This window comes from Cyanistes caeruleus, chromosome Z (assembly GCF_971803275.1).
Source record: "Cyanistes caeruleus chromosome Z, bCyaCae1.hap1.1, whole genome shotgun sequence".
Classification (NCBI taxonomy): domain Eukaryota; kingdom Metazoa; phylum Chordata; class Aves; order Passeriformes; family Paridae; genus Cyanistes; species Cyanistes caeruleus.
In genome coordinates, this window is record NC_141732.1 from 234,093 (window position 1) to 261,180 (window position 27,088).

General features: G+C 46.8%; 1 protein-coding gene across 5 annotated transcripts in view; it reads right to left on the reverse strand.

The window, feature by feature from the left end:
* The window catches only part of PAX5 (paired box 5), a 127,342-nt gene that overhangs the window by 93,482 nt on the left and 6,772 nt on the right, over positions 1-27,088 (reverse strand). For all 5 annotated transcript variants that reach the window (XM_086867429.1, XM_023944780.2, XM_086867430.1 and 2 more), the window contains 2 exons: positions 25,087-25,151; positions 23,087-23,215 (listed from right to left, as the gene is read on the reverse strand). In XM_086867429.1, the coding sequence (XP_086723555.1) occupies positions 23,087-23,215; positions 25,087-25,151 (194 nt within the window). The remainder of the gene's footprint in view (positions 1-23,086; positions 23,216-25,086; positions 25,152-27,088) is intronic.

Consider the following 27,088-nt stretch of genomic DNA (forward strand, 5'->3'; position numbering starts at 1 on the left):
CTACCATCTCTGCCATCCTACATTCAACTAAGATATGGTGGGACCTCGCACCTCAGCAGCCCTAATGCTTGTGAATCTGACAGTGTATCCATCTGAGCAAACATTTGTGCAAATAGTGCCACTGAGTGGAGCTGGATTGCTTGTGCATCTGCCCAGACTACCACCCAGATGGGCTCTGCTCATGCCTCAAGCCTTGCACATACAGGACACAGCCCAGCACAGTCTGCACCTGGGGGCAAACAGTGCCCCTGGGCTGGGGGACTTCCCACAGGTCAGAGCATCTGACAGCAGGCCTGGGCTTGTTTTGCTGCCCAGCAGATCCAGCAAGGGCTGCAGTGGTGGAGGAGAGCGGGTTGGACTGTCCCCTGCAATGCTCTAGGACCCCAGCACAGCTGGCTGTGCCCATGTGCCTGCCCAGGGGGGATCCAGCAGTCTGTGGAGCAGCATGTGCTGGTGTCCTGACCACCCCTAGCCTGGCAGCTTAGCCTCCACACAGCATCCTCAAGGAACCACAGAGATGCCCATGGGCACCAGTCCCGCCGTATGGCAGAGCCTACCTGAGAGCAGTGGCTGGAGGGACTGATGAAACCACTGGAAGTTTTGTGACTGCTCTTCTGCCACAGTTTTATATTTAAACAACAGCAAAAATTATGTCAGTGATACTCCCCTGCACAGTGGGGAATTTAGAAGTGCAGAGATGAGGGTTGAAAGGAAGAGGCTGAGAACAGAGCAGACGCCCCAAGCCTGGCACAGAGAGGGAACATGCATTCCACCATGGCTCCTGAGCCCCAGGAGACTGCAGGCTCCTGGAAGAGCCTCCAGGTTCATGGCACAGATGCAGTATGATGTGCAAACATGCTTGTATTTCTGTGATTTCTGTAGTAACTAAGGTGAGCTACAACTCCAGTAATTATACACAAACTGTCATGATAAGTTCCATAAAAAATGACTGTGTGAAACTGCATCTTTTTCTAATCCATTTTTGTAGACTGTGTTCAACTTTAGAGACAAGCACTTTATATCATGTACTCCCAGCTCAAAGGGCATTTTTAAAAGGTTGTTAAAAGCTTATTGAAGCAATTTTAACATAGTTTATACCTACTTCCATACCATGTCATAGCATATCTTTTCATCACTTCTTTCAAAAGAATAATTTCTATGTATGCCTGGGTGACAAGGACTAATGCAGGTTGCAGATGAAACTGTGCTCTATGTAGGTTTGGAAATGCTAAAATGGCCTCTCTTTTCAAACAAGTGGGACGGGATTTAGAGCTCTGAAAAATACTAGGAGACAGAAATTTGACAGGCAAAGGAAAAGCTGTGGTAGGACAGGCAGCCCAATGGGGTCTGCACAAACAGTGACCAGCTCTGGACCATGAGCTCTGCTGCATCCCAGCAAGCTCTGCCTGAGGTGAGAAGTCTTCAAGCAAGGCAAAGCTCTTAAGAAATGCAGAGGATTCCCAAATAGCAATGCTACTCCTCCTAAAATGCAAATTCCTAGGAAAACTTTGAAGCAGTACCACCAAGATATAATGAGGGTGGATTTACTGAAAGCAAAGGAGAGAAAAAGCCCATGGAGGATGCAGCTTGCTCTACCAGCAGTGGGGCTCTGCATTGTCTCACAAGCGGAAGATATCTATCCACATTTCCTATGCAATTATCCACAAAGACCACTAATAAGGAGTTCTTAATACCTGCAGACTTTTCTTGTGCATAAATATCTCCTGATTTTACAAAATCACAAACATTGGTCTCAAGACTTGAAGTGTTGACACAAAGAAGGAACTGATATCACAGATGAAGCCACCACAATGGCTTGCAACCATAATGCATTAGAATTATATTATATATATATATATATCTTATATAATTATAATGCATAATACATTATAAAATGTAACATACAGCTACAGATTTTTATTAGTAACACAAAGTGCATGTGAAATGATATTTTAATATATTTTATCTGCATGCATTAGTTGGGAGAAATTATGCTTCAAACATCCTCCACACCTGTGTAATGTGGTTTTAACACTTAAATTTCAGTGTACTTCTTACACTAGGAGCCATATCTGTCCCTTGGCTTCGTTTCCTGTCTGACATGCTCTGCCACAGTGACCATAAGCTGGAGACTGCCCGAGCTACCACCATGCAGTTTGCTGCCTGTGGCATGGTCTGGCAGCTCCCAAAGTCAGGGAGGTCACCAGCAGTGCCCGAAGGATTGGCACTGATGGGAGTCCCCACAGCTGCACCCACCCTGTGCTAGGTAGCCTCTGGCATCCTCCAGCCTCAGCACCCACCTTCAGAAGGGAGGGTAAAATGCTGCTGTCCCACCCCAGCTCTCACCACTACAGTTTGGAAGATCTTGTCAGCTGGCACAGGAAATGCTGTGAATGAATTTGGTGGGATGAGTAGTGGACACTGTCTCTCTCAATGTCTTTGAGGTTTTTGACATGGTTTCCCACCACCTCCTCCTGAAGAAACTGATAGGATGGAAAACTGGGCTCACAATAGCCTTCTAACATTCAGCAAAGACAAATGCAAAGTCTGGCACTTTACAAACTTAATCCAAGAGCGCATCACAAGCTTGGATCAGCCTGGCTGAGAAGCAGGTCTGCTGAACGGACCCTGAGGGTGCTGGTGAACACCAAACTCAGTGAGAATGACCAGTGTGCTGCTGTGGCCCAGCAGGATGCTGGGCTGCATCAGCAAAGGTGTTGCCAACCGAGATAGAGAAGTCACTCTGTACTCAGTATCTAGAAATGCTCTGCTCAGTTGTGAGCTCCAAACAGATGTGGACAGGCTGGAGAGGCCAGAGAAGGGCCATGGAGATAAACCAAAGGCTGGATAGCTGCCATAGCAGCAAAGTGATCTGAGTTTGGTTAGCCTTAAGAAAAGAAGGCTTAGAGGAGACCACAGTGACATGTTCTACTAATAAAAGTGTGCCTGCAAAGAAGATGAAGACTCCCTTTTTTACAGAGGAGTCACATGGAAAAGATACAGGTTAATGGGTACAAGTGAGTCCAGGGGAGATTCCAGTTGGACACACGGAGAAAATTATTAACAATGAGAACAAGCAGCCACTGGAATAATCTCTTCAGGGAAGAGCTGGATTCCTCAGTGTTGAGCGCTTCTAGGATTTGTATGGGTAGGGAATTAGACTGTCCTGTCTAGGCCATGATTTCGCCAACACAGGTTGGACCAGACAGTGTATGAGGTCCCTTGCAGTGTGGTGTTCTAGGATTCTATATTTAAAAGGTAGATGATGACCCAACAAAAACATTGTGCCCCTGTATATGCTTGTATTTTATGGTTCTGCTATAAATGTTCTGACACACTGGAGACTGAACAAAATTAAACAGCCAAGATTTTACTTTTAAGGAAAAACAGTGTAGCTCTATTCTAATTGCTGTAATTAATTAGTGTCATCTAAATCATTAATTATTTATCCTGCAGTAAACTTAGCAATATACAGTACAACTCCCCTGATGCTGGGCTTATCACACAGAAGCCCTTATTAAGCACGTGTGGGTGAATCTCCCTGCATGTATTTGTGTTATTTCAAAACCTGATTTCATTCAATGAGAGGTTGAGGGGATCACTTTTTGGGCCACTTCACAGAAATTCCTGCAAAGGTCTCTTAAACAATAGAGCCTGTTCCTGCAGCTTCGGTTGAGACAAAGACTCCACGGACATCCTCACCACAGCAACAGGTGAGGCTGACCTCATGTCTGTGCCATTTTTCTAATCTCACTTATTTCCATTCCATCTAATAAGATAATTTCTCCAGGAAAAGAATAATTATATATATATATATATTTGACTTATTTAACTTTTTGTATATATAAATATATATGGGGAGGGAGAGAGATGGCTAGATCTTGGCAAATAACTTTGGAAGACCACTGTATCCAATGTCTCAATGTCTCCTCTTTGCTCCCAGCAGCCAGATGTTGCAAACTCAGTGATGATGGTCTAAGAATGAATGGCTGCTGTGGCAGACAAAGTCTTGCCTCTGTGTTTGGTTGGTGCTGGAGAAGCCAAGGGAAGGGATGTGACTCTTGTTGCACTGTAAAGCTGCATTGATGGGGAAATTTTCAAGACTTTTTATGCTATAGGAAAGCACTTAGGACTGAAACTGAATCTTGTTCGCAAGCAGAGATAATTTCTGAAGAACTGTGTGACACAAAGCCCTACTGGGGAAAATACTGAACATGTGGATAGAGCACATCCTGAGACTTTTAAATTAAATTGATTCTAGTTTTAAAGTTCAAAATCATTTCAGTGCTTAAATATAAATTAATCAGCTTATATGGAATCATAGAATCACAAATTCAATTATGTTGGAAAAGTCTTCTAAGGTTGTCAAAGCCAGCCATTTACCCAGCTCTGGCAAGAGCAACAGTAATCCATGTTCCTAAGCAGCATGTCTACAGATATTTTAAACCCCCTAGGCATGGTGACTGCACCACTGGCCTGGATAGCCTTTTTCAATGTTTCACACCCATTGCAGTGAAGAGCTTTTTCCTAATAGCCAATCTAAACTAGTCACAGCTGAAGGCTATTTCCTCTCACGCTGGTTTGGGTTGGAAGGGACCTTAAACTCATCTAATTCCACCTTCCATTATCCCAGACTGCTCCAAGGCCCCCCCAACCTGGCCTTGGACACTTCCAGGAATGGGGCAGCCACAGCTTCTCTGGGCCTCACCACCCTCGCATGGAATAATTCCTTCCCAATGTCCTGTCTAACCCTGCCCTCTGTGAATCTAAAGACATCACCCCTTGTGCTATTATCTATCTATCTATCTATCTATCTATCTATCTATCTATCTATCTATCTATCTGTCTGTCTGTCTGTCTGTCTGTCTGTCTACGTATCATCTGTGCCTAGAAGTATTTTAATATAAATAAGCCATCATTCCTCATGACTAACTAAGCCTGGGTGAGCACCAGTCCCTCCTTACCCACCAGGTACTTCTGTTATTTATGTAAAAGACAAGAACTTTTCCTTAAAAAAATGTTTACAGAATCTTTAGGAGAGGTTCATTATTACTTTTCATGGTTTCACTTTCCCATCTCTTTTTTACTTTATTCCCTTTAGAAAGGAAGGAAACACTGAGGATGCATGCTGCCTGAAATGTTTCTTCCTTACATACATATATATGTGTATACATAACCATTTACATGTAGCCATGTTTTCTTCACAGAGCCATGCAGAACCATGTCCACTTCCCCATGCCCCAGCCAAAGGCACAGATGGCAAGACAGAACCACTCGTGATTCACTCTCAAAAATTACTGGATTGCACTGCTCTACATTTAGGTAAAATCTCTGGAAGACACCTTGTTTTAGAAAGAAAGAAAAAGAAAAAAAGAAAACTTGTAACACGTGGCTCTGCTAGTGCTGCAAAAGGGGGTGGCCAGGGGCTTGGGTAGGGAGGAATTAACTCCCCCAGTAGGGTCTGAAGAGTGCCTCCACTATCATCCGTGCCAGTTTTCCGCTCCCTGGAGGCATTGTGGCAAGCAGTGGCTGAGGGTCTGCTCTGTCACCAAACTGGGATTAACTGGGAGCACACGGCTGGCACCCCACACCTGCACCATTCCCCAGATACCCACCTGCACCAGCCAAGCCCCTAAAGCACTGTTAAATCTCCTCTGCTGTCATGCCCTGTACCTGACTCTCAGGAAGGCAGCCTGTGCCCAGCTACCCACCAGCTCCAACACCTTCTTTTGCCACTGGAATGTGGGCACCAGTTGTTACCATAACACACTCAATTGTTCTCAGCAGTGCTCCAGCAAATAAAGCCATTAATTACAGCCTTTCTCTCAGCCACTGTTGGCTGGAGCAGCAATCAATGTGCAACCCCTCATTGCCTGCTCTCAGGGAGCAGAGACAGATGCCATAAAAATGATCCGCAGCCCGCGCTGAGCCCCGCCGGCGGCTGTGCCCAGGAACGGCCGCCACGCTGCTCTGACACGCGCTACCATATTTATTTGGCCTGCCACAGCCGTGGGGGAAGCCATCCCATTAGGCGATTATTTTTATCTTATAACGTCAATTTACTTATACTGATTGGCTTCCTGCCGCCAAATATCAATTAAATTGCAAATGCCTGCTGAAGCTTATTTTATGTCTCTTTACCCTCATTTCCTTCTCTTTCTCTTTCTTTCTTTCTTTCTTTCTTTCTTTCTTTCTTTCTTTCTTTCTTTCTTTCTTTCTTTCTTTCTTTCTTTCTTTCTTTCTTTCTTTCTTTCTTTCTTTCTTTCTTTCTTTCTTTCTTTCTTTCTTTCTTTCTTTCTTTCTTTCTTTCTTTCTTTCTTTCTTTCTTTCTTTCTTTCTTTCTTTCTTTCTTTCTTTCTTTTTCTTTCTTTTTCTTTCTTTCTTTCTTTCTCTCTCTATTTCTTTCTTTCTCTCTCTCTCTCTCTCTTTCCCTCTTTCTCTCTCTTTCTTTCTCTCTCTCTTTCTCCCTTTCCTTTCCTTTCCTTTCCTTTCCTTTCCTTTCCTTTCCTTTCCTTTCCTTTCCTTTCCTTTCCTTTCCTTTCCTTTCCTTTCCTTTCCTTTCCTTTCCTTTCCTTTCCTTTCCTTTCCTTTCCTTTCCTTTCCTTTCCTTTCCTTTCCTTTCCTTTCCTTTCCTTTCCTTTCCTTTCCTTTCCTTTCCTTTCCTTTCCTTTCCTTTCCTTTCCTTTCCTTTCCTTTCCTTTCCTTTCCTTTCCTTTTCTCCCTTTCTCTCCCTCTCTCTCAGAGAGCAAGGAAGGGAGAGCCCTATGTTCAAACATAATGTAGTTTATTTCCCTTTCCATATCTCAAAGGAAAATCTATATCTCCCCCTGGAAGGCCATTTGCCCTCTGTTATTGGGAGCTGAGGTATCACAGCAGTGGGCAATTTGTTTCAACCGTCTATTGCCAGCCCATCAGGACTCCTCAGGACCTCTGCCATCTCAGTGCAATTGTATCTGGTGTTTCCATTTATGATTTGTTTTTAGCAGCTGTCAGTACCCACCAGATGAACGGGTTTCAGATCTCACAGGGTGTGCCCACCCCTTCCTGCCACAGCCACCTCCTGTCCCACGATGCTCATCATCTTGATGGTGCAGATTTCTGCTTGTCCCACTGGCAGGGACCCTAGTCAGCTCAGGCCACTGCCTTCTGACACTTGTGTCTCAGGAGGTGACAGGGTAGCCAGAGCTGCCAGAGATTGTAAGCTGGTCCCATGACAAAGAGCTGCACAAGTGGGCTTTTACACATGGTGAGCACTGGGAGCAGGAACCTATCCAGCAGTGGCTGCAGGTGGGCTCACCTTATTTTGTCATGGGGACAGGGGCTGCACCTGTGCACATCAACTACCCAGGCAGCACTTGGCCTCCTCTGACCTGGCAAAAGTCTAACCAGGACTTGGGACCTGCTGGCACCTACATCAAAGCAACGTGTTAGACATCAGCCCCTTACTGCTGTGACCTTCCAGAACCAATGGAGTCCTCTGGCATGAGACCCCAAAGCATCACATTTCACAAGCAAATGCACACCCCATCACAATATCCTCGAGCACCTCTGCCCATGCCTGCAGGGAGAGAGAAAGGGAATGGGAACCATGTTACACTCATGGGGCTGGAGGGCTTGAGTTGAGCATCAGTGATGAAATCAAACATCTCTGGCAGCCAGAGACTGACAGCAGCACTGAGCATTGGGGGGAACCAAGAAGGTAAAAAAAGCACAGTTGAAATGCAATCAGGATGAAAAGGAGAATGCCAACCATCAACAAAGAACCCTCAGGCACAGACTTCACCTGACTCAGCAGCACAGTAGTGGATTAAACCCCTCCAGCCCTGCCCACACTGCCTCTGACTTTCCACAGAGTGCTGGGATTCACCAAGGAAAAAACCAGAAATCACAAGTCCAAGAAAAATCAGCTACAACCTCTATAAATGCAGAGAAGGCTTTAAGCCTTTACCTCCACTGCTCCGAAGTGCTGTGCACATGCACTGGGCCCTTGAATGGGTGCAGAGAAAGGGGCAAGCAGGGGTGCAGCATGAGAGCAAACACCTTGCCACACATGCACCTTCATCCAGCCAAGCACTACCTGTTACAACTCTCTGAAGTGAGTTCAAAAATTCTTTGACAGTTTAGAAAAATACAGGTGAATTTATTCTGGGCTTGCCAGGTAGCAGGGTGATTGTCACAGCATTGACAATCATCTTCACAACAAGGTTTTAGATCTTTTTGTAAAGGTTTAGCAAGGTTTAAAAACCTGGAGCCGTGTATTTGAGCAATGCAGTCAGAGAGCAAGAGAACAAACTATGAGGAATACACCAGTGTTCCCATACACACCTACAACTTTCTCTTCACTTAAATCATACGTACACTCCATAAATATACATGCACAGTGACCATTGATATTCCATCTGCCCATCTATATAGCTATTACCTATGTAGAGATGTACATAAAGAAAAAATCAAAAGCACTAGAAAAGACCTCTTCACCCTTGGCAATGTTGATTATTGACTGGTTCATTCAGTTCCTGATGGAGATAGCATGATTGCCTGGGATGTAGCTTGCAGGTTTCTAAACTGAAGGCTCCAGAATCAATTTTGTGGTAACTGGTTAGATGTGACCAGCTTACAAACTCAGCATGGGTGTCAGGAAGCAAATCCAAGTAGCACTATTACCTTTTCTTAAATATCAGGGGCAAGGAAAGGCTCCTGGTTGAGCAAGTCACAGGACAGAACAGAGATTAACGATTTTGACTTTTTTTCATCTCCAAGGTGACAAACAGGTACACAGCATGTCATGACTAGTGGTGCAAAATGATGATGAAACTCACAGCTTGTACAGGAAGCTCTGTCACTCCTGAAGTGAGGCCAGTGCCAACAGCTCCCGCTGGGTGAGACTGGCTTGGCTGGAGATCACCGCTTCCTCCACTGTCTCAGAGGTGCAGTCATCATGGTGGCTATGTGCTAAGGGCAGCCCCAGCCTATGCCAGCCTCCCTCAGCATCTGCCCAGAGAGGGTCAGGACAGAGACTATGAGCTTCTTAGAAAGCTTGCCAAGGACTTGTCCTTGGTGGCCAGATAGTGGTGACAAGGGGAGCTACACATGGATACTCCACTGCCAAACCAATTTTCCACTTCTCTGAGTAGGGAAGTAGCCCCATTTTCACCCTCCTGATGAGTCAAATCATCAACTCAACAGCTCCATTTTCCTCCATGACATCCTAAGAGAAAGCATTCTTGGGAATTTGCTTCAGCTGTGACAAGCTGTGACCTGGAAATATGACTCAGCATTCAGAAGCAGGACCGAGAGGTTCCAGAGGTTTAGGCTGATTTGACACACCAGGCACTAACTTCTTGTGGAACCATGATAGATTCCAGTATCCCCACATTCTGCCATCCTTTAAAGTAAACTGACCCTGTGAAGTGCTGTGGTGGTCAAACCACCAGGTACCAAATTCTGCTGCAACAAGTGTAAGAGAAGGAAAACAGGTAAACATCAGGAATAGTTACACAAATTTAAAGCTCAAGGACACACACCTAAACTGTTCCAAAATAATCTTCCTTGGATTCAGGCATGCCTATAATTATGTTCCTCCCATCTCTGAGCCCTCATAACAGTTCTGGGCCACTCCCCATTGCCATCCAAGGCCATGATAGATGGAGACTGTTCTTTGTCCCCTGACTGGTGCTAGGCAGAAAAAGACAGGCTCTGCTCTACCAAAAAACCTCTCTTTTCCAGAAATGCCAGCTCCTGTGTCCTCCTGCCTGGCAGAAAATCAGTGTGAGAATGGGGAGAGGATGGCTAGCTGCTTATTCCAAAGGAAGCAACTGGAAACCCAAGGAATCAGAAAAGAAAAAGAAGAAACCCAAGGAATCAGAAAAGAAAAAGACTGCTGCATGACTATTTCTTATTAGTTGATGTACAGAAAAAAAAGTCAGGCACTGTCAAGCATGAAATCTTATTGGGACAATAGAGATGGAATTGCCACTGCTGACAGCAATGTTTACAAGGGCATGATGTGTCGATGCTGCACAGCATGAAACCAGCAGCCCCGTCTAGCTCTGTGAATTGTAACAAGAGGTAAAATATCCCATTTGGGACAGATAGGAATTGTACCACCAAAAATAACCTCTCAGGTGTAAAATCCATTACAGGTGGATGGAAGGAAATGCAGAGGAGCCCAGTTGGCACAGCAGGAGGGTCCTGAGCTCTCTCCAGCCAAAACACATAGCAAGCATGGTTCCTGAGAGATGACTTGACAGTGGGTTTGAGGGCTTCCCTTCACCTCCAGCCAGGAAAAGGTGGAATAAAGGGAGCAGGAATGTGCTCCTCACACCATAGGCTCTGACATCCAGCCAGAAGGTATTGTTTAAGTGTTCTCAGGCAACATGTAAGATGTTGGACTGTCTGCCTGCCTTCAGGCACTCTGAATGTTGTTATCAGACTGCTGAGAAACCAGCACCACTTCTGAAAGGTCTGAGTATTTTAAAAGCCTCCACTACCAAATCTGTCTAACTCAAAGGAATGTATACAGGGCATTCTGGCAGCTGAGTCCAACAAGCCTTGAAACCGCTAATTTTGAGACCTTCCAAAGAATAGTCTGACTGGCAAATGTCCCAGGGACAGGCAAAAATTGTACTGCAGGGAAAGTGAACATGAAAGTGAAAGAAGGAGTATCTTGACTGCAAAACTCAACAGCAATTGTTCAGAATTGTAAGGGGGGAGGCTGAAGCATGTTTAGCCAATATAAGACATTCTGGTGTCTTCACCTGAAATGCTCAGCCACCAGGAAGCCTTTGATGTGCACACTTGTGCATCACCTGCTCACAGCTGCTCCCTTAGGGTTGTGCCTTCTCTCTCTCATGAAGCACTGAAATGCAAAAAGAGGATATGTATCCTGGCCATTAGATGCAGCAGCGTGGGGGTGAGCAGTGCCTGCTCCAGCAGAGCTATGTGACAGCTCATCAGGCAAAACCCAACACCGCAGCAGCTACTGCAGCATCAAAGGGAAATGAGACTCTGCTGTGTGAGATGGCCACCACTCAACTAAAGCTGTTCTTACAGATGCTTCCCCGCTGTAAGTTTGCATTCTTCACATTTTGTCAACTAAATGTTGATGTGACTCACATAAAGCACTTGAAAGAAGCAGCTCGTGATGCCATCATTCCCACAAGAGCAGCATACCATAGACCTTGTCCTGCTCTGCTAATCACCATTTCTGAAGTTCTGGTCTAGGGAAGGTGTCCCTGCCCATGGCAGGGGGGTCAGACTAGATGGCCCTTAAAGTTCCCTTCCAAACCCAACCATTCTGCCATTCTATGCTTCTGGGCCCTGTGAGGGAGATCTTTTCCCTGCCTCTGTGCCATTTTGCAAGATGTCAGAGAACCTGTCATAATGATAGGGCTTCAGGAAGTTTCTGAACAAATTAAGTGACGGTAGATGCACACCCATACTTAGTCTGCGAACAAAAAAAATCTGAGAGCAGCTGATGCACTCTACAAAGGTTTCATTGCAGCCAGGACCCCATTACAGAGCTACAGGGAAGCAGTTTTATGAAGAGTGTCCATGTGATCAGAAAACCATCACATTTTAGTGATGTTGGTACCTGACAGAATTCCAATACCCTGACCTCCCCTGTAGACATCTCTTTTTTCATGCTCAAATCAGCCAGATCAGTGCCCAGCTGATAGGAGATTTTAACTGGCTTTCCTTTCAATACAAGACATCTCACATAAGAATCCTTGTTTCCTAACTTCCACCTGTAATATGGATCTGCAGAAGCAAAGGAAAACCAGTCTCCAGCTAGAGCTATAACCTTACAGGAATTAGCATAGGTATATGTTGGCTACAAATATCTCTTAGCTTTCGGAAGACCAATTGCTCTTCCCATCTCTGAAGCCATGGGCACCATCATGTGGACAGTCACTGCCCCAGAAACAACAACACACAAGAACCGGGAAGAAGTTGTGGAGGCACCTCCCTAGCTAAGGCTCATGAAGAAGATGGAGACAGCAAAGGCTGTGGCTCTGAAACTAACTCCAAGCTCCAGCGAGGTTGCTCCAGCATTATAGGTAGAGTGTAGTGGCATGGCTGCACTCCTGTCATGGCAGAGGAGCTGGAGTGCAGAGAAACATACCTCAGACCAGCTGGGGCAGGCTACCCAGAAGTACACACAAAACAGAAAAGGTCTAGCTGAATATCTAATTGAATACCAGGTGTAGCTGAAGGTTCCTGCCCATGGCAGGAGGCAGGAACTAGATGGCTTCCTTCCCACTCAAACCATTCTGTGATTCTGTGATTGTTCTGTGGTTCTGTGATATGAAATGGGGAAACGAGCTGCAATCAGTCTTCTTGTGGAAGTTCAGCAAAATACCAGTGCAATACTTCATCTATCAGATCATAGGTCTTAGTGGGGCAGGTAGGGATGCCTGTCTCTACATTTTCCCAGTCAGGACTTCTTTTTCCATCTCTAAAGTCTCCTCAAGAAAAAAAAAAAAAAGGAATAGAAAGAGGGATTTGCCTTTTTGCAGCACATCAGGATGCACCTAAAATACAGCTTTTTGTGTTTGCTGATGATGGCTGCTGCTGCTCTGCGTGAGCTGCTGGATGAATAGCACCCAGAGAGCCTCTGGGCAGGCACAGGCTGCCTGTGCCTCGGGAGGTGCATGCCCTGCACACAGCCTGAGCACCAGGGATGGGCACACTCCCGAGCCCTGCACATGCTGGCTACTCCTGAGCCAGTGCAGGTCTGCTGAGAACCATATCCTGCCTCGTGTAGCTCCATGGCAGAGCAAGCCCTGACCCAAGGTTTGTGCTTCAGCTCAAGACTCAGCAGGGAAACCCCCACCTTTTGTAAGCACTACAGCTCTCTCTGAGCTCTACCATATCCTGTGCCATGAAAAATTTGTAAAGGGGTTCTTCTCAAGTTCTGGTACATCCAGGAGATACAGACGGCCTGCAGATATGAATCCAATTCTCCTGCAGACTCGGTATGACCAGCTATTTATATAATTAGCTAAAAACCACACAAAGTGCAAAACGCAGTCTGATGCAAATAACCCCCAATGGGACTATTCTGCAAATACCAGGAGAAGGCAAAATGGGCAGGATTCAATCAATACTGCACAACCACCTCCAGCAATGGAAAGCTCTCAATGCAAAGAACACACACAAAGGACATGGCAGACAAAAACGGAACTGCAGAGCTCCGCCAGTCTCAGGACAACTCCATTTTCTGCGTCTCACTGATTTTGCTCTGTCTGCTCATAGGGAACTTCACAATCGGCAACAACAGCAATTACAGCTTACAATATTAACTCCAGAGCTTCCCAAAGCACCAACAGAAAGTGGTTTTCCGCTATCATTCAGGATTTCAGGAGGCTCTCATTTCAGCCAAGGAAATAATTCTGATTTTAAAATCCGAGTTGGCTTGAACCAACTGTGACAGTAGGTGATTGCAGACCTTACATGACAATCCTGCACTTTGTGCAGCCATGGGGAAGGCAGCTGACCTGATGTTACCTGCAGAACGGTTACTTCTTCCCTAGGGGCAGGAGCACACCTGGGGGGAGTAGGGAGACCCTGGCCTGGCCACACCCTCACCCTGGTGGTCACCCCACCATAGAGATGGAACAGGCCAATGGAAAACCCATTACTACTTCTGAGACACAGAGAAAGCCTGACACAGAAATGCATAACACTTGGGGAGCTCTTGATACCACAGAGTTGCCAAATCATTTACTTAATGCCTTGGTGTCGGACCTTTTGTGCAGGAATATAACCTCTACCTCTTTCCAACCACCTGTGACTGGCCAAATCCCATTTCCAGGGTAAATGAGACTGAGCCACTGCAGCTCCCCTGAGCTCCCCTCACCTCAAACATGTTTGAAATTCAAGCGTTTGTTTTAACAGTGAACATGTATGCTGACCCAAGAGACAATGAGATACAAACAGGGAAAAAGAGGAAAATCTGGCACCGCATATCTTGATATGAAGTGTGTTACCATCCTCTCACAAAAAGACCTTGTTCAAGAGCAGCATGGGAAGAAAAATAACCACCAAAAAGCCAAACCATCATTTTGTTCTTCAGAACTCCCAAAAATCACTGTCAAAATTTAAAAACTAGAATACTAATTGTTAAAGTTTGTGAGTAATATAATTTATCCATTGTAGGGCAATTTTTTCACCTCTCTCTGTATATACACGTATGTGATAAGTGCATTAGAGACACAAAGATATATGCTCTGTACAGGCACATAGGTACATGCTCGTATTGTTACTGTACCTCAGCATTTCCTCCTCTCTGGATTCTATATCTTGATAAATCAGAATTATTCATCTTTCTCATAACTTTTCTACTTATTTTAAATTAGCATTTATAAAAAACATCCATCAAAACTGACAAGTCCTGCTTTTCCACAAAACTGCTTCTTCTTTCAACAATGCATTCCTACAAAAGAATCCTGGGCAGTCCCAGTACTGGCAACACCAGAATGATCTGACAAGGCACCTACCCCTAAACAGAATTTCAGCTAAATCTGTATGAAGAGGTTGTTCCTTGAAAAGTATCTAGCAGTCGACAGCTCCTGATGAGAACAGCTGGAGCTTCAGCAGGGCTGTAAGGAGTGGTGGAAGTCTGGGCTTTTCATTAACATAGCTCTGAGAAAATCCCTGCTCCACTGAAGCCGGTGGCAAACTGGCAGGGCTTCACCTCAGAGCCAGAGGAGAGCTCTCTAGAAAACAGGGGCCCTGGGGACTGCATTAGGAGAAAAGTGACAAACGTGCTTGATGTGCACACGAGACAGCTGGTAACCTGCCTGCTCAGAAAGGGCAGCTGCGCTGGCAGGGAGCTTTCCTGCGCTGAGCTGAGAACAGGTGAGCATCGCTGATGGCCAGGGCAGAACCAGCCCATCCCTCAAATCCCTCAGACATGAGGCATGGGGACATCCTCATCTGGGAACAGCTGCCCACCAGCCACTGCCATCCACCTGGCCATGGCCATGTCCACAGGGGTCCCACAGAGGTCATGAGCTGGCAGTAGAAGCCCAGAGCACAGGAATGCAGGCAAACCCCTGTGTCCAGCACACCAGCAGCTTTGGGCATCACAAGGAAGTGGGGATTTCACTGACAGTGAGGAATGTGGAATGCTCCACTGTCTGACAGAACTGAAGATTGCTCAAGGAAGATCTCAGTCCACAGGCTCTATCACATGGCTAGGCAGAGCTTTGTCTTTCCCTCCCTAGAATAATGTCCTGCCTGAGCACAACTCAGGCAAAGACTTTGCTCTCAAACATCAGAACAGCTCCATTTGGAGGCTGAAATGGCTTTTCGCTTCATTTGTATGAATTTACACATGCAGAACTTTCTCAGAAACTGAGACTACATTATTTTAATGCTGCTATAGTGAGGATCTGAGCTAACTTATATTTATTCTTTTTTCCCTAGAATTTCATAAGGAATGAAATTTCAAGGAGAAATCCCGTGCCAGCTGAGCTGTTCCTCTTAATGTATGGGATGGCTGGATCAGCAACAATGAGCCCACAGATTCAGGATGATTCTTGGAACACTCAAGGATTTAATTCTTACACCCAGGGGCAGCCAAACTCCTCCTCCTGCAGACATCCACAACCATCTGCATGTGCTGTCATGGCTGGTGTCAACACATCATCCATGAGTCACATCATCACTGCTGGTGTCAATTCACCAGCACGGCCAGAGCCTGCTGCCACATCAGCACACTCAGGATGGACCATGTAAGGTGCACAAAAGGCAAATGCAAAAACTGAAAGAAAACTCCAAGTGTTCTCAGAAATTGCATCCAAGAACTCAAAAATGAGCTTCCAACGAAACATTAAAAAACTAAATAAAACCTCCACCAAAAGTAGATCACTTTGGATATAGCACAGATGAAGCCATCATTGCAATGTAATAGCAAAGCCCACATCAAACTCTATTTATAATTATAATGTCAGTGTCTGTGTGATGAGGGAAAACCATCTCTTCTGTAGAGATAAAGCAATGATGGGACAAATAACCCACTGTGCAACCCGGGGAATGGAACCCTGAATGCTAAGGACAATCTACATCAGCAGGAGAAATTCAGATCAGTAATTACTGACCCTGCAAAACCTCAAGCCCTTCAAAAGCTTCATCTCATTGTAGTCACTGGACTCATTCTTTGGGGTAAAAAAGCTCCAGTAAGTGCTGGTGAAGTGGGACCAGAAGTCACTAAAGTAAACTCTAGCACTTCCTCAGTACTCTGGAGGGGGTTTCTTTCTCTTTCACCTGTGTGGGCTTAAGTGTCTCCACTTGTTTAACCTGATTGCTCTCAGTACAGATTGAGTTTTCTGATTTTTATGCATTTTCCCACTGCCTCCTTTTAGTTACTGATTATTCAGCAGTGGGATTTTTGCATTCCAGGTGTTCCAAACAGGCATTTCCCAGCAGTGCCATAGAGCCAGGAGGCATGGTCAGTCCCCTTCCCATTCACTCAGGGAAGTTTCTCTGTGTGTCCCTTTCTACTCACCACTGCCCAGACAGACACTTAAGTCTTTTGACATAATAAACTTGAAGTTTCTATTGGCAGGTGATTTTTTTCTCTCCACAACCTCTTGCTTTTTTCCCTTCACTGTTTTTCTGCTTTTGACTGTTTCTCTTGCAGCTGAGATTCCCAAAGGGTTTGGTTTTTTGCACACCACTTGCATGGTGCAGAAGACCCCAAGAAAGTGCTGGAGAGGATACCATCAATCCCCAACACCATCAGGCTGTGGTCACTATCTGAAGTGAGACAAGTAATAAGGACTTATGTCAACACTAGACCTCATCAGTGGTTAATTTGTGTGCTGAACTCCATCACCTGTTGGCTGCAACATGTGTTTTTTTCCTGCTGATGCTGAGAGTGTGGGCAGGCAGTACAAACACCTCTGTGGTTTCTGTCTCCATCCATACTCCTAGGCAAGCACTATGACCCCTCATTCAGCAGGTCCTCCCCGATGAGGATGCTCAAGCACCCCAAGTCTAAAATGCCTAAACCAACTCAAGAAACCACAAAGAATTAATTGGTTTAAACCAACTTTGTGAAACCACAAAGAAAAAAAATTGGGTGGATAGAGAACCAAACCCTTCTCAGGAGGGGACAGGGCTTTTTCACCAGAGCAGATGCTCACTAGAGGGATGAGCAGGACACTGAGAGCACACACAGAGCCAGCACTGACTGCCAGGAAGAGGGGCAGGGGACAGAGGAGTCCCACATTCCAGCCCTCAGAGACCAAAAATTCTGGTATTTGATGGAGCAGTATTTCGATTACCAGGGTACCTACAGTAAGATCTACTTTACTTTTATGAAAATTTGGAAAGCCATAGCTGGAAAGAGACATTTACACGCTTGTGATTAACTCCATGGCTGGCAGGCCTCTCCTTATAGCCCTGGGCCCTTCAGGGAGAGACAGGCTGGCACAGAAGCTCTCACCACCCAGGGCTTTGCCAGAGCTCAGTGCTCAGTGATGCACAGAGCTCAGTGATGAGGTGGGAGCTCTCTGCTGTCACAGACAGGACGCTGGGACCAAGAGGGCAGAACAGACATATGTTTGTCTCAACCATAAGGAGGCAGAGCAGTGGAATGCCCCTGGACACTGTCCATCTGCCACACATACACACTGCAAGTCATGGCACTGCTTCAGACAGGCACAGAGATGTGGACAGTGCACCTGACTGTTCTGGGAAAAGCTTAGCACCAGCTGTGGTTCCAGTGTTCAACTTTTAAAAAAGTACACTTCAGATAAAAGCAGAAAAAATACTTCACAAGCCTTTCCAGCCCCACTCCTCCCCACTGGGTTAATTTCCAGCAGCCTTCTAGAGTTGATATCTTGGCACTTTGTCCCTTGACAATAGGAGATGACAGAAGAACCTGGTAGCACTTACTCCATATTAGGCTCCCTTTGGACTGCCTCTCGTGCAGTCTCCAAGACATTTGTGCCCACAGCCCTTCAAACCTCTGCCAAGATGTAAGTGTAGTTTCTTATTTCTGTAGCTCTGTGAAAACATAGCTCAGGGGCCTGTTATGCAGAAAAGACACAAAATATAAAAACACTCACTCATGCTGAGTGGTCTGCCTCTCTGTCCCCAGATGTGGCATTGACTTGGGGAGCTCTTGTCCACCTTTGTCACTGCCAAGCTGTGATCTCCAGGATCTCCAGATGATCTCCACAGTGGCCATGGTGCTGTTGTCATTGGAAATATCCCTGTCAGCTTCCATGGACAGGTCAGCACTTGCTTGGATACATGTCTTGGATAAGACATGCCTTACCCTGGGCATCCCTCCCTGAAAACATAGTGACTGTAAAATGGGATGGTTCTATAAGACATTGGATGGCACCCACCATTGTGTGCAATCCTTCTCATTTCCTTCTCATTTCTAGTAGTGTTCTGGCCCCTGTTGGAGCCTTATTCTCTCAGACAGAAGGCTGTGACCTAAACACCTGAGAACACAACATATCTGTGATTAAAGGCATTTCTCAGAGTTCAGTTGAGAAAAGAAAGCACCAGCACAGGCATCATCACACCAGATGCTGACAGCAATATTGGATTATAGATGGTGCCAATCAAAACAAAACAAAACAACTGTCCTATGAGTAGAAGTTTCCTGCCACACTGCTTTCAATTCCCCAAACTCCTCCACTGCTTAGAAGCAGTGAAGTCTCTGTTAAGATTGAATTTGATATATGATCTCTGCAGCTCTTTGATGCACATATCTAAATCTGCCTAATCTCTCCTGCAGTAAGGAGGGGCAGGTGGGGAGCAGACGCATCCTGGGTGGCACCTAGTTGGGGATGTCCTGCTGAATTTGGGCAGATCTGGCCACAGACAGCTTGTGATTAGGCACTTTTGGCTGCACAGAGGCTTTTGCTCAAATCAGCTGTATCTACAAAAGGGAAGCACAAAGGCCAACTGATCCAGCACAGCCCATGTCCTTGTGAGGAACCAGATTACCCTCCATGCCACCATGGCTGTGCCTGAGCAGTGACATGATGCCCCTCTGTGCCAACCTCTGCACTAGCAGACACCAGCTGAAAGAGTGCCAGCTTGCACACTCTAAGATTGTGACAGGGCAGTGATAACCCTGGAGTGAGGTTTTGGTTTTGTGTTTCTTTTGTTCCAGGAGTGGGACTTTGGTGATCCTTGTGGGTCCCTTTCAGCTCAGGATATTCTATGATTTTAGCTATAGCAGGATGGGCCACATGACATTTGTGGCCATTGACAGTCTCTATTTTAATAATAAACAAGTGATGTTTGGGACACAACAGGCATCCTGAACTTCCATAGAAACTACTGTATGCAAACATATTTCAGACTGATGTAGCTGCTGTTAATGTTCACCTGCTGCTCCTATTACCTGTTAGCACTGAAGATTTCTGTGCATTTCTGTGTCAGAAGTGAAGGCACAACCATACTTCTGGAAGGTCAGGCACTCACACCCCAACACAACCTGCAGCAATCGCTGCAAAAAGGCATTATTCCCCTCTGGGGAAATAGTGTTTTGCATAAAGCAAGGAGGAGCCACAAGAATGGAGATTCTTGTAAGTCTTCCAACTCTGTTCATAAATGCACCAGCAGCCAGTCTCATCTCTCTGCAAGAGTACAGAAACAAGATTCTTCCTCCAGCCCCAGGCCAGCTCTGACAGTATCCACAGCTGCAGCAGAGCACAGACAGCAGCTGCCTGCACTGAAGGCAGGATTTTTGTACACACATGCCTAGACTGAGCAGCTCAAGCCCTCTACAGACCAGCAAGCAGAGGGCTCTGCACAAGGTGCAAAAGAGCTACACCCAGGATGTAGGTGCCACCATCACCCCCCACACACTCCCCTTGCCCTATGAACACTCTGGGAAAGGACCAGCAGGCACAACATGATTCCCAAAGAGCACAGGTCTGGGCTCTTTGAGATGCCGGGGTCCTTGGGTGGAGGGATGTCACTCTCCCATTGAGACAGCCCAGCTCACAAGATCCAGGTGAGAAGCATATCCCATGCCTCAGCCTGCAGCTTGCTCAGCTGGCACAAACACAGCAGTTGTTGCTCTTGCACTTGGCCATAAGCCCTTCTGACATAAGCCCACATATGCACAGCTCTGCAGGATGGAGACAAGGGCTAGCAAAGAGAGGAGTGAAGGGAGAAGCAGGGTTGGGCTCTGCCTGGCCATGCACTGGCCCTTCTTCCCCCATCATCCTCAGAGAATCCTCCAGAGCATTTCTGGCCCAGCAACCTCCTTTTTCCCCAAAACATGTCTGACCCCAGTCTCTTATACAAAATTGTCCTTTGCCCTCTTCTTAGTGCTCGACAGGGATTGTTTAACCCCACTTTAGAAAGCTTTGACTTTCAGAGAGGAGATGCTCAACACTTCCCAAAATATGTGAGGTGTCCATCATGACATCACCATTACTCCCCCGGTCAGCTGTTGCTGGTGCACTGAAACCAGCCCCTACACATATGCTGGCTGTCAGATTTAGAGCATTCCACTTGCTCTGACCTGGGGTCTTGCTGCCCTAAAACAGACCCCGTTTAGAGCAGGCACCCCATCATGGTCACTCTGCATTGCTGTCGCCCACCTGCACCTCTACAATCTTTCCCTGAGATGCAGGGCTGGACAAACTTGCTGCCACTGCACCTGAGGAGTATATTTGCAAGCAGAACAGCAAGGTGGCTGCTCAGCATCCTCCACTGCTGGAGGCTGCAGCAGCTGCCTGCGTCTCTCTGCCTCATTATGGGACAGCCTGCTCTTCATGTCAGTCTCCAGTAGCATGTTCTCTAACCAAAAGTGAAAGCAACTGATCCCCCACCAAGGCACATCTGCTTCAAGTCCATATTACAACAGGGGAAAAAATGACACCTTCAGCTATATAAACCAATAAAGACTGTCTGATTTGGTTTGCCCCTGTTGCTACCCAGCAAGCTCATCTTGAGACATCTGCTAATAAAATGTCAAGAGTGAGTAGAACAAAATTGATTAATGAATTATATCAAGTGCTCAGTGCAGCTGGAAGGCAAGTCCATCCCACCTCACCCCCAGGCCTAGGGCAACCAGGACACCTGGACAGCACTGCACAGGCAATGGTCCCAGGAGATGTGTGCAGCAGGCACTCACCTTCCAGCAGCTACAGGCGAAGGATATAATGCAAGGGTCTCTCTGCAGAGAGAGCCTCTCCAAAGTCAGGAAATGGTTAAACCAGCTCTGCTGCTTGTGCATCACGATACAGGCCAAAATTAGGTGACATGCTCCTCCTCTTTATATCAGAGGAACATATAGTAGATACAGAGCCTTGGGACACCTGCACGGGCACAATGCACCCACCCACACCTATCCAGACCTTGTAGTAAGCAGGATAGGGAGGGTGTTATGGATGCTCCTAGGAATCCCCCCAACAGACAAAGATATTGGAGTACCTGACTGCCTCTCCAAACCTGCAGCCCTGAGCCTGTTACAAAAGCAGTTGAAACAGCCTGCTGAGGACAGCATTATTGTCCAGCTTAGGAGCTCAAACCCCATGACTCATCCTGCCAAACTGATGGGGGTTGCTTTAGCAATCACATGCTCATTTCTGAATGCGAACTGGAAAAAGCTGAGAAGGTTCTCAGCTCTACTTCTGGAACTGCTTTTGCTTTTCAAGGAAACACTTAATCCTTTTCTCTGCAGTTAAAGCAAAGTCTGCTCACTGGCACCCAAAAAATGGCTCTGTGGCATAGGAGACACGTAATGTAAATAGAGACAGCCTGTCCCCTGATCTGGCTGATAAAATACAGAACTTCCATCCCATCTGCTTTAATGCATATATTTAAATATGCATTTATAACCTAGATTTGGAAAAATATCAGGTATACAGTCACAGAGTTAAGTAACAACAGTATATTTAGCAAGAGCCTGAGCACAAGGAGTTTTATACTTCCACCATCAATTTTTTTTCCCATGTGGCTGAAATTGGCTTCCCAACCTCTGGCAGTTTTTCTCCCAGTTCGGTAAATCTGGGTTTATTCTGCAACCTGATCATGTGTTTCGACTAAAGAATGCACATGACCCTGTTCATACAGCTCAGGCATCAGGCTGCTGATTTTAGCTGTGTTTCCCCCAGGGGATGTGGGGCAGATTGTGGGGGGGTGCCACTACAGCTTCAGCCTACCCACCCACCACCCCCTTCATCCAGGAGGGTTTGGGCAGCAAGGGACACGGGGCAGTGCAGGGATCTGGACCTGCTGGACCTGCATCAGCAGCAGGAGCTTAGGAACAAGGATGCTCCTCAGCAAGAGGCAGAGGCTGATTCAGCAGGAAGGACAGGCACCCCTCCTCCACCTGCCCTCTGTGTCTTCAACTGAAAAAGCCCCACTACAGTTCCAGTGTCCCCCCTGCTACACAACTTGTGTCCACAACCATGGCTTCAGCTTCTCTCTGTAGGTTCTTCCAAAACAAAAAAAAATGCTCTAAACTAAAGGTATTTTAAAAATACACCAACACAGCATTTCTCCTCTTTTGCCTTCCACTCTCTCTCAGGTGCCTTTCTCTCAAAAACATTGTTTTCGGTAGGATGTAGAACAAAACAGGACCATACACCCTGTGGATCTGAGGAGCATATCCAACACTGTAACAATATCCAACCCCAACAACCAGACTGCTTACTTCCACCCTCCACGACTAACAAATATCCCTGGTGAAGAAAGTCCTGAGAGAAGCAGCACAGCAAATGTCTCTGCAGTTAATTTTCTGTACTTTGCAGATACTTCCTATTTCAGGTGGCCACAGAGTCAACACAATTGTGTCTCTTCCCCCACTCATTGGCAGGAGGGAAAAGGTCCACAGTGTGGAGGAAGGCGCAGATCAAAACTGACACACTGCCATAGCTTTCTGAAACACCTGGACAAGACCCCGCTCCTGGCCACTGGGTCACTGGCTTGTCTGTGACCTTGGCAAAGACCTGCTGAAATAGAACCAGTCTGCACTGGAGGGGATGTCCCGAGCTCCATCACATCACAAACACACAGCATCTGCCCCAGCCCTGACCCACCCCTCTGGCTGGGCAGCCAGACACTCCCCCTCCCAGGAAACATCTCCTGCTACCTTCATCCCGCTTGCGCTTGTTGCTCTCCGTGCCAGGGGAGGCGATTCCCAGGATCCCACTGATGGAGTAGGACGAGCCAGCAGAGTCAGTGGTTACAGAGGACACCTGGGTGACTGATCCCGTGGAGGCTGCAAGGCAAGGACAGGTAGTCAGGTGCAGGACAGCACATACACCAGCTTACCCAAAAGCCACTGGCCCCATGGCATGAAGGAGGTGGGCTGGGGGTCAGCTGGCCATCGTGGCCCCTCCAGCTCAGGAAGAGCCCCTGGCCATGCCCAGTCCAATCCAGCAGCATGCCACAGCAGCCCAGTGCAGGGGGTGAGAGCAGAGGCAGGGTCAGCCCTTGCCCCTCTCTCAAGGGGCTGGGTCGGCATGCTGAGGGACAGGAGATGCTTTTCTGTAGCAGTCAGACAATCCCATCTCACACAAGGCTCAGTGGAAAAGCTCATGGCTTGGGACAGCAGAGGCCCCCTGTGACCCAGCAGCCAGTGTCACCAGTGTCACCAGCAAGGTGGACAGAGAACACAGTCATGCAGAGAGAGGAGCTTCCACATGAGGGTATCCAAAATATGATCTAAATCCATTTTTCTTTGGAAGAGCCCTCCAAAAAGGGTACTGTTTGTGTCCAGCAAGGACAATCACCCATCAACAGCGTACACCAGTCTAGACGTGTCAGATTGCACAGCAAACACTGTCCTTATGATGATGTCCTTATGATGTCCTTATGGGTGTCCAAGGCTTTATGGAAGCAGGCAGAGAAGGGAGCACTATTATCTCCTCCACCAGCTTACAGGCTGGGCCTGTCCTGCCACATCCCTACATCCCAGAAATCACCACACAGACCCCAAGGACAGGATGGGGTATCCTCCTGATACACTCAGGAGGATGTATCCTCCAGATATATTGTGGGACCACACCAAAGACCCCCAGACATGACTCACATGGAGCAAACCCATGTCAGAAATCCCTGCTTTCTCTATCGACTCCAAGCCCTGAGAAAAGATTTTTCTTCATGTTCTTGACTTTTTCAAGAAGAGCCAGCACTTAAGCCACCACAGTGAGATAAAGAAAGGTTGTTTCCCCAAGATTGTTTCGGCATTTTCTGGAGAGAAAGGCTGAGGATACAGAGTCATACTGTAGTATGACTCCTCTGACAAGCTGAAAAAGTGCAGGCAGCTCTGCACCTCCACTCCCTTTCTCCCAGTACCAGCACAGCCTCACCAAGAGAGAAGTAGCAAGAATTTCACCATATCACAAGTGACAGTAAAAAGGCAGAGAGAAACTAGGGCACCCCACTACCTCCTGTGAAGCAAGGGCTGACCAGTGCCCTGACAGATGTCATGGAACAGGAACAAAAAGACTAAGCCCCTCCACCCCTGCTGCATTGCAGCACAGAAGCATCCAGCATCCTCAGAGAGACACTGTCAGCTGGGAGAAGAGTTGAGCGTGTCTCAGCAGCCTGGGGGGTCTCCTCTGGGTCACCCTCCACCAACATTACCTCCCTCAGGTTGCAGCATCACTGTTCTGTGGCTAAATTAAAAGTTTCAGAAAGTTTTGCTACCTCTTCACTCAAGACTGCAAGTGCACAAAGAACTATGGAAGGGATGGTTGATAGATGGAAAAAACACATTCAAAACTACTTACTGACTAATGATGCAGAAAATGTTATGAATAAGTATCCCTTTCTTGATTTATTACTTTAATTATCTGACATTCTATAGACCCCTATTAGTGGGGTTTTTTTGGTTTAGATTTCAATTTTCTGTCTCATGGTGAAAGCTATTTATCATAATAATCAGTAAAATTCAAAACCTTTTAGCAGTATTTATAAAATTCATTTACTATGTTCAGCCCTTGGAGAATGACAAAGAAGGCACATTAGCACGTGTGCTGAAGTGTTTTATGCAGAATTATCTGTCCATAAGAATGATTAAAAGTTCTTCAGAATACTTGTAATCCATTATTTTTTTTAATGTATTTTAAAAAAACTTTTCCTTACCTATGCTGTGACTGGAAGCCGGGACCTGCTGATTGGGTGGCTGCTGCACCTTGGTCCGGATGATCCTGTGAGTAAGGGACAAAAATGACCTCTTAGCTGGCACTGGGCATGCAATGGCAGGAGGCACTAGACACTATTTTTTCAGTGCAGGACACCCACATCAATACAAGAAAAGTCTGGGCCACATTTGTGCCCCCAGCCCCTGCCATTAGAGTCACTGTGGTGACATTGCACAGAGCCACGGAGTCACAGAATGGTTCGGGTTGGAAGAGACAACAGTTGACAGGAGCTGTCTTGTCCAAGCTCCCTGCTCAAGCAAGGTCATTCCAGAGCACACAGAACAGGATTGCATCCGGATGGTTCTCAGGATGCTTCAGAGTTTGGTCCTTTGGTGGCTTCGAGGAGCCAGTCCTCACTGCCCCGACAAGAGACATCCATAACTATCTGAGCAGCCAGCAGGCCAGCGCTGTCTCCCCAGGGAGCTGGAACCTTCTGAGCACAGAGGTTCCAGCAGGCCGTGGTCTGCACTCTAGGGTACTGGGACACATTTGCAAGGCTGTTCCTAGCGCATTCCAGGTATGGCACTCACATGGACAACTTGGGAAAGGATCAGCTTAGCCAATTTTTATTTTTAAAAAAAAAAATGTTGGAAGAAATGCTAATCTTAAAAGCTGAATGACTACATTTACCATCACTGTGTACGTGCAGTTACTGCTCTGATTGATAGTGATGTCAATGAGAAAAAATTCAGAGATACAGACAAAGCAGAAGGCATGTGTGCTGATGCAGGATAGAAGGTACCTTGCTACGAAGGGAGATTCTGGGCAGATGTTACACACATTGCTCATCTGCCCTTGTGCTATGAAAAAACAAAAGATAGGGTCAGAAATACCTCTGGAGATCACACAGTTCTGCCTCAGGCTGCAGCAGAATTGGAACAGGCTGGAAGGAAGCACACCCTTGGTTCACCACACATCCCCCAGCCCAGGCACTATGTTACAGCAGCAATGCCAGAGTGAACATTTCCCCTCTCTGTGCCTGGCAAACTCCCCTTCCACTCCTGCCTGCCATGAATTTGAAGGAGAGAAGGGAAGCTGTCAGGGGGAGTGGGCTTGGGGGTGAACTTGCAGGAACACACAGCAGTTCCTTGCTGGTAAGCCCCCATAGGCAGGCACAGGGGCCACCACTGGTGACACCCAACTCCATCCCAGACAAGGATTCGCTGCCATCCCCTTCCCCTCCCATTCCCTGGAGGAGTCTGATGGAGGCTGGCAGCGGTCTGGTCTGTCCACAAGCTGTGTCTTTCAGCTGCCAGCCCCAGAGTGAAGCTTAGGAGTGTCAGGCACAACCAGGAGATGGGTTACAGCAACAGACCCCGGAACAGCCACCCCAGTGTGAGAGGCAGGAGCAGCTGGGACAGCAGCTTTGGTGGGGGAGCACAGCCGAAGAGACAGGACCCTGCATGGTCAAGAGTGGAAACAGCCCACTGCACAAGGCTGTCATGGTGAAAAAAGGGTGTCCAGGGCCTTCTGACACATCAACATCTTTATCTCTGGAAGAACAGAGACTGGAGCACTTGAAAGCAGCTGGACAGCTCTCAGCTGATTTGAGCAAAGCTAATCACAATGATTAATTAAGTCTTAATCACACAGTCTTGCTTCTGCTATTGAAGAGTGGCCTATTATTAAAATTAATGGTATTAATTAATAATTATTATTATTCACTCTTACATGGAGGCAGCAGCTCAAACTTGCCTGCTAGAAGGCCCCCTCCATAGCTGATAATAAGCTGTGCACAGTCCATCCCCATAAACCCCAATGTTCCACAGGAGCAGCATCAGCATCTTGGGAGGGAGCAGCACAGCCCCAGCAAACACCCCCAGCACTGTGGAGACAGGGACAGGGACAGGGACAGGGACAGGGACAGGGACAGGGACAGGGACAGGGACAGGGACAGGGACAGGGACAGGGACAGGGACAGGGACAGAGTGGTGCCACCGTCC